The sequence below is a fragment of the Suricata suricatta genome, chromosome 8 (genome assembly GCF_006229205.1).
Source record: "Suricata suricatta isolate VVHF042 chromosome 8, meerkat_22Aug2017_6uvM2_HiC, whole genome shotgun sequence".
NCBI classification, from domain to species: Eukaryota; Metazoa; Chordata; class Mammalia; order Carnivora; family Herpestidae; genus Suricata; species Suricata suricatta.
This window is the reverse complement of record NC_043707.1, coordinates 132,304,562-132,310,588: the sequence shown is the minus strand read 5'-3', so window position 1 is coordinate 132,310,588 and position 6,027 is coordinate 132,304,562. Positions and strand designations below refer to the sequence as shown.

The window sequence follows — 6,027 nt, the reverse complement described above, 5'->3', positions numbered from 1 at the left end:
CACTTCTGTATCCCTTGGGTAGATCCCTAGCAGTGCTATTGCTGGGTCATAGGGGAGTTCTATGGATAGTTTTTTGAGGAACCTCCACACTGTTTTCCAGAGCGGCTGCACCAGTTTACATTCCCACCCGCAGTGTAGGAGGGTGCCGAAAGGTCTCTGTTTTAAATATGCAGTTGCCACTGCTTTGTGTGCACTAAGGACCGTTTTGAGTAGTGACACCCCGCGTGCTCACAGATGCCCGTGAGTGAGGTGCGCGGCACGCACTCTTCTCCTCCTAAGGTACGGAGGCGTCATGAACAGCCTGACTGGCAGATTTGTCAACTGTAAGAAACTGTCACTAGCTGTGCTGGTTCTGTGCTACCTGAAAACATGTCCTCGGTCTTCAGGATAAGGTCGCCTTTGATTAGCTTTTCTTTGATTCTGAATGGAAATTAAACAGAACGGGTTTTTTATTTCTGCCAGTTTTTAATTTAGAGACATTAACTGTTGAGATGAAAAGAAGAGGCAAGTCATTTTTCAGAGTTGATGGTGAGGTCACAGGTCACTGAGTATGTTCGGGGGACTGAGTACATTGGGAAGCACTGAGTATTGTTGCATTTCTGCAGCAGGTGCGCAAGTCTGTGTGTCTGTCCCCCTGTCTATGTTTTCTGGGAAGGCGAATCTGCACTGATTGTGCATGGAAATGTTCTCTGAAGAGTCTTGTGGCTCTAAAGATAGGTGATTGTTGCTTTTTGGAATACATATGTTTACTAAAATTGCTGTAATTCAGATTTCTGTTGATTCACTTCCATTTAAAAATGTCATAGACTGGGGGGAAACATATTATCTCCATGGAGTTGAAATCCCTTGATGAACAAACATTGAAGACAGTGGTCAGCTTTGTAGCATGCTGAATTTTGCCTGTGTGGGGACACTGGGACTTCTGGAAGTTTCGTTAGCACAGAGCTGTTTAATTTTCCCGTCATCTGTAGCCAGGTGTATTGCCCTTTACTTCCACTGCACCCATGTCCTTGTTTCTAATCCCTGCAGGAAATATTTTTTTTTTTGTGGCATCTTCTCATTTAACATGTCTACAACCTTCGGTCTCCTTTTCTTTCTGCTGGATTGTAGTAGCGTGATCTCCTGGTAGGTATTAGTATATAGTTTTGTTATACTGCAATTTGAAATTGGATTCAAAATTTGACTCAAGAATTCATTCATTGTTTCTCAAATTTATTTAAAGTGAGCGTTACATCTGGTTAAATCGGTGGGGCCGAGTCCTGGTGGAGAGGAAGTACTGGTGAGGAGATGAATAGGAGAGGATCAAGGGAGTAGAAATGCGGTTCCAAGGGAGAGCAAGCCCAGGGCGATGCTCCTGCACTGCTGTTCCTTTGTGAGACTTCCGGTTAAAACGTGTTCGTCTCTGGTAGCAAAGCTGAGAAACAGTGAGAAGCAAGAGAGGATAGTGTTTGGGAGAGTGAACTCTGAAGGCAAGACTGTTGGATTAAACCTGGGCTTGCTGTGTGACCCCGGGCAGGTCACTGGGACTTTACCTGGCTGTGTAACCGTAGGCAGGTCACCTCTCTGTGCCTCAGTCCCCTTGTTTGTAAGGTACTGGTAATTGTAGTTTTGACCTGACAGTGTGATCATGATTACACAGGTTATTAGAGGGAGAGCTCTAGCACCTGATAGGTGCTAAGTGCTAGCTGTTATTTTCGGTGAGGCGGTAGAATGCTGTGGCCAGGAGTGGGGACTCTGGAGCAGATCGTCTTGGAGTGAATTTTGGCTTCCAGATGTGTGACCGTGAGACGTTACTTAAGCTCCTTTAGTTTTCTCATCTGTGAAATGGAGTTAATAGCACAGTTAATACGTACAGGTATTGTGAAGGTCAAACCAGCCACTGTAGATGAGGGTCTGTGAGCAGTTCCTGCCTAACTGCGTGCCCCCACGTGCGCACCACTGTTCCTCCCTTTGTCCGAAGTCACATAGCTCTGTCTCTGCAGACGTCCCCCAGTCCTGACCTTTGATGTTTGCTCACGTCCTCGCAGGACCTTTCAGGTTCCTTACAGTGATTATCTAACTATAATCTTCTAGATAAAGCTTTCTGTGGGTTAAGGTTTTGTAAATAAGTTACACGTGATGTCCTTCTGGGCCATGTGTAGCCTCCTCAACTATCACCCGGATAATTAGGAAATCTCAACCCTGGTTCTGTTTGTCGTATGATTAAAAATGATTTTAAATTCCTGAAAGTTGTTAGCCTGCCATCCATTCTTTCATCTCTTCATTAGTTTGATCGCCATGTATCGAGAGCTTTCTGTGTATCAGGTGTTCTTCTGGGGTAGTGAGCGGAACCGACGGAGTCTCTGGTCTCCTGGAAGTCCAGCTGATGGCAGAGGAGGCAGACAATAAACAATGAGTAAAATGGCAATTTTGTAAAATTACATAGTTATATATATATATATATTTATACACACACATATATATATATATATATATCCGCCGACCCCCCTGGTGGGTCACGGAAGACAAGACCTATGTGAAGCCCCTCTCTCGCACCCCCCCTATCGTGGGAAGCAGGCAGTCACACGAGGATCTCTGCAGGAGGAACAACAGTCTAGAAAGGGGGGCCCCAGTAGAAGCAGAGGCCTGGAAGTAGGACTAAACTAGATTTTTTTTTTTTAAAGGACTAGAACAAAGGCCAGGGTGGCTAGAGCGAGGAGAGGAATGGTAGATGAGGCTCACGAGGTAGCCAGGGGTCGGATCAGGTGGGGCCTAGTGGCCCGCAGGGAGAAAGATGAGTTTCAGTCTTCACCCGTTTGAGAGTTGAGGCCGTCTGACCCGTGACTTTGAACACATCCTGCTGGGGGCATAGACAGATTGTAGGTGGCTGAGCGGTAACGTGCTTTGTGTGTCCTTGTAATTCTGGAGTATTCCTCTTATTTTGACGCAGTGTCAGGAATATTTATTGGAACCCTTGCCCCTTCCTAATTGGTCTGGTAAGATTTCAGGTTTATATTTGCTGATATTTAGATAAAAGAGTGTGCTTGGTCCGTATGCCTGTCAGAACGCAAAGAAAATGTTGACAGATCTTAAAGTCGTCTTGTTGTTTTGTTCAACACCAAAATACAATATACAAAAGAGGTTGTTTGGACTTTGAAGTTCACTTTTTAAAATGTGGGTTTGTATTTCCTGTGTCTAAGGACATAACTTTTCTGAAATTTAACTTCCAAAGTCTTCAGTGTGTTCGTATAAGTAAAATAAATATAATATTTTCCTCCTCACAAAGGGCTGTTATTTGTGTAGCTGTGGGGGGAGTATATAACTCCGTAAGACAATTATCGGTTCTCTCACTTGCTAATAGTCTTGAAGGTTGTTCAGTAGCTAACAAATCAGGTTGCCCTTAACCTAGATGTTTACCAGCTCATTAGCTATTTAGAAATGTTACATTAGATTCCAGTTAAGAACAGATTCTGTTGTGTTTTTACATTGTGTTTTGCAACAACAAAGGAGTACCCTCCTAAATGAAGAGTTTGTGCTGATATTTATCTCCACACAGTCGCTAGGACAGTCTGTACTCTGAGAAGATTGCAGCGGATGAGCGCGGAGACTTAAGCTCAGGGTCTGGGAGGTAACTTGAAAATGCCCGGTGGGCGTCTTCTAGGCAGTGTTCCGGTTACGCCGTTGAATGGGTTAGGAATAAATTGAGAATACATTTTTCCTCGCTCCTTCCTGTGTTTCTTTTTTACTTTGGTTTTATGGAAGTCTTCAGTTACTTCTAGGAGCCCTAATCATTTCAAATATTATAGGATACCACCATTTCATAAATATGTGACTTATAAGACAGTAGAAAAGCAAACTATATATACATTTGGAACTAGAAATAGTTGACTTAAAAAAGCCTGTCCTTCAGCAGAAACAGATTTAGCTCGAGTGCCAAAAGACATCTGTAATGGTTATTTCAGCTCCTTAAAAGCTTATATATTAAAGTTTTTTTGGTTTAGGTGTAACTGATGCAAGAAGGAAAATAATAGTACGTTGGTTTAAAGGTGAGAAAATGTCAGGCTTTAGCCATCTCTGGGGGAGCAAAGAAAACAGTAATTTTTTCTTTTATTTTAGAGAATTCTTAGTATCTAAATTTGGACTATATAAACTGAGTTCTGCAGAGAATGAAACAAGATAACATCTATTTTCAAGGGCTTTATCTAGATGAGAAGGTATGTTAAAATGAGGAACTATGCTGTTTCGCAGCTGGCATCTCCGATGGAACTCGGCTGCACCTCAGAACAAGGGCATCGTCTCCCATAATCATAGCGCAGTGATGAGAATCGGGGCGCTGACACGGACACAGTATTTTACTAGCTGATCTATACACCTTTTCACATTCTGTTAGTTGTTCCATTCATGTCCTTATAGGGAAAGACCGCTCAGTTGCACTCAGTTATAATGTCTTGACAGTCTCCTTAGTTTGGACAGTACTTCAATTCAGTCTTTATCTTTTATAACCTTTCAGTTTTGAGAGGACTGGGCAGTTATTTTGTAGAATGTCCCAGAGTTGGGGCTTTTCTGAGGTCTCGTGATTAAATTATGGTTCTGCATTTTGGGCAGAGATCTCCAGAAGTGATGTCCCTTCCGTGTGTTCTATCAGGAGGCACATGATGTTGATTTATGATTATAAGGATACTGTTCTTCGCCTTGTAATTGTTTATGAGATGTTTTGAGACCATGCTAATACTCAGTTACACCCAAAATTTACACTTACTAGTTTTAGCATCAATCGATGAAGCAATTATTACTGCACTGATTGCCAAGTGGTGATTTTCTAATTCCATTATTTGTTTTTCATTGATTAGTTGGGATTTGCCTTAAGGAAGAGCTTTCCTTCTTATTTACTTGTTCATTTATTTATTTTTATCAGTATGAACTGATGGATTCTTTAGTCAGTGGGTTTTAGGTGGGATTTTACATGTATTGTTACTCTTGGAACTTTCTGAATAGATGAGTCATTGTGAGAGAAACCAATAAGCCATTCCTTAAATTCTGTTTAGGAATGCGATCTTTCCACTCTATATTTTTCCTTCAAGATCTTCTAGGCGTAATCAACATGGTGGTGGAATATGTCCTCACTACTCACAGGGCTGTTAAGAGTTAATGTTTTAGGCGCATAGTACCTGTGAGGTACCTTGTGAGGAATTTAGAAGTTCTTCGGTACAGAGGGCAAGGCAGTGGATTCTCCCTGGGCTCGATAGAGCAGGTCGGTTGCAGATCCTGGAGAGTAGAGTGCGCGGACGCCTGCGTCTTCCGTGGCGCCTTTTACTTTAGCATTTCCGTGATCTCGTTAGCGGTGCGTTTATAAATGTGCAGTTACATATAGTTAGTTCTTCCTTATGCTGAACTTGTTCCTGGCGTCTGTACGCTGATAATTGGTTAGCTTTCAACACCTCTCTTTCCAAACCACCTGGTTCTTTTAAATTCCGCTTCGCGTTTCTCAGCAGCTCGGATTTCGTGGGCAAAATGGTTCCGTGTTTTATTTTTCCTTCTGCGTGGGCAGTCGGGAGGCTGCGGACAGTACGCCGCTTCGGGAGTGCAGGGCAGTTGGGAGTGGACGGCGGTAGCGCCTAGCCAGGTCCGTAGGTCTGCCTGCGCGGACCCCGGGGAGAGGAGGCGGGCCGGGAAGTGAGGTCCTCCCTCCAGCAGAGGGGCCCTGCCCGCGGCCGGCCTAGCCCGCGGCCGCCAAGGGTTAAGGAGCCCTTCCTGCCGGGCTGGCTTGGCTCGCCGCGCCAGCTGGGAGCGCCGCCCCCGCCCCGCCCCGCCAACAACCGCCGCTCTGATTGGCCCGGCGCCTGTCTCTTCTTTCCCCGCAGCCAATCGCGCCGGGCGAGGAGCTCCTGGTCTGGTACAATGGGGAAGACAACCCCGAGATAGCAGCTGCGATTGAGGAAGAGCGAGCCAGCGCCCGGAGCAAGCGGAGCTCCCCGAAAAGCAGGAAAGGTAGGAACCCGCGCCGCCACGGCTCCCCCGCCGCCGCCGGGCCGCAGCGGGCCCGGGCTC

The 6,027-nt window shown here is 45.1% G+C and overlaps 1 protein-coding gene and 1 long non-coding RNA gene across 8 annotated transcripts in view; one reads left to right on the top strand and one right to left on the bottom strand.

Annotated features, from left to right (window-relative positions):
* PRDM2 (PR/SET domain 2) overlaps positions 1-6,027 on the top strand; it is a 101,075-nt gene that overhangs the window by 29,714 nt on the left and 65,334 nt on the right. For all 7 annotated transcript variants that reach the window (XR_003911845.1, XM_029947824.1, XM_029947829.1 and 4 more), the window contains one exon: positions 5,841-5,967. Coding sequence is in view for 6 of the 7 variants with exons in the window: in XM_029947824.1 (XP_029803684.1) it covers positions 5,841-5,967 (127 nt within the window). In the remaining variant the exon portion in view is untranslated. The remainder of the gene's footprint in view (positions 1-5,840; positions 5,968-6,027) is intronic.
* LOC115298749 lies at positions 964-5,206 on the bottom strand. Its single transcript, XR_003911846.1, has 3 exons — positions 4,739-5,206; positions 1,533-2,362; positions 964-1,414 (listed from the first exon to the last, which is right to left on the bottom strand). It is a non-coding gene; the product is annotated as an uncharacterized LOC115298749 (long non-coding RNA).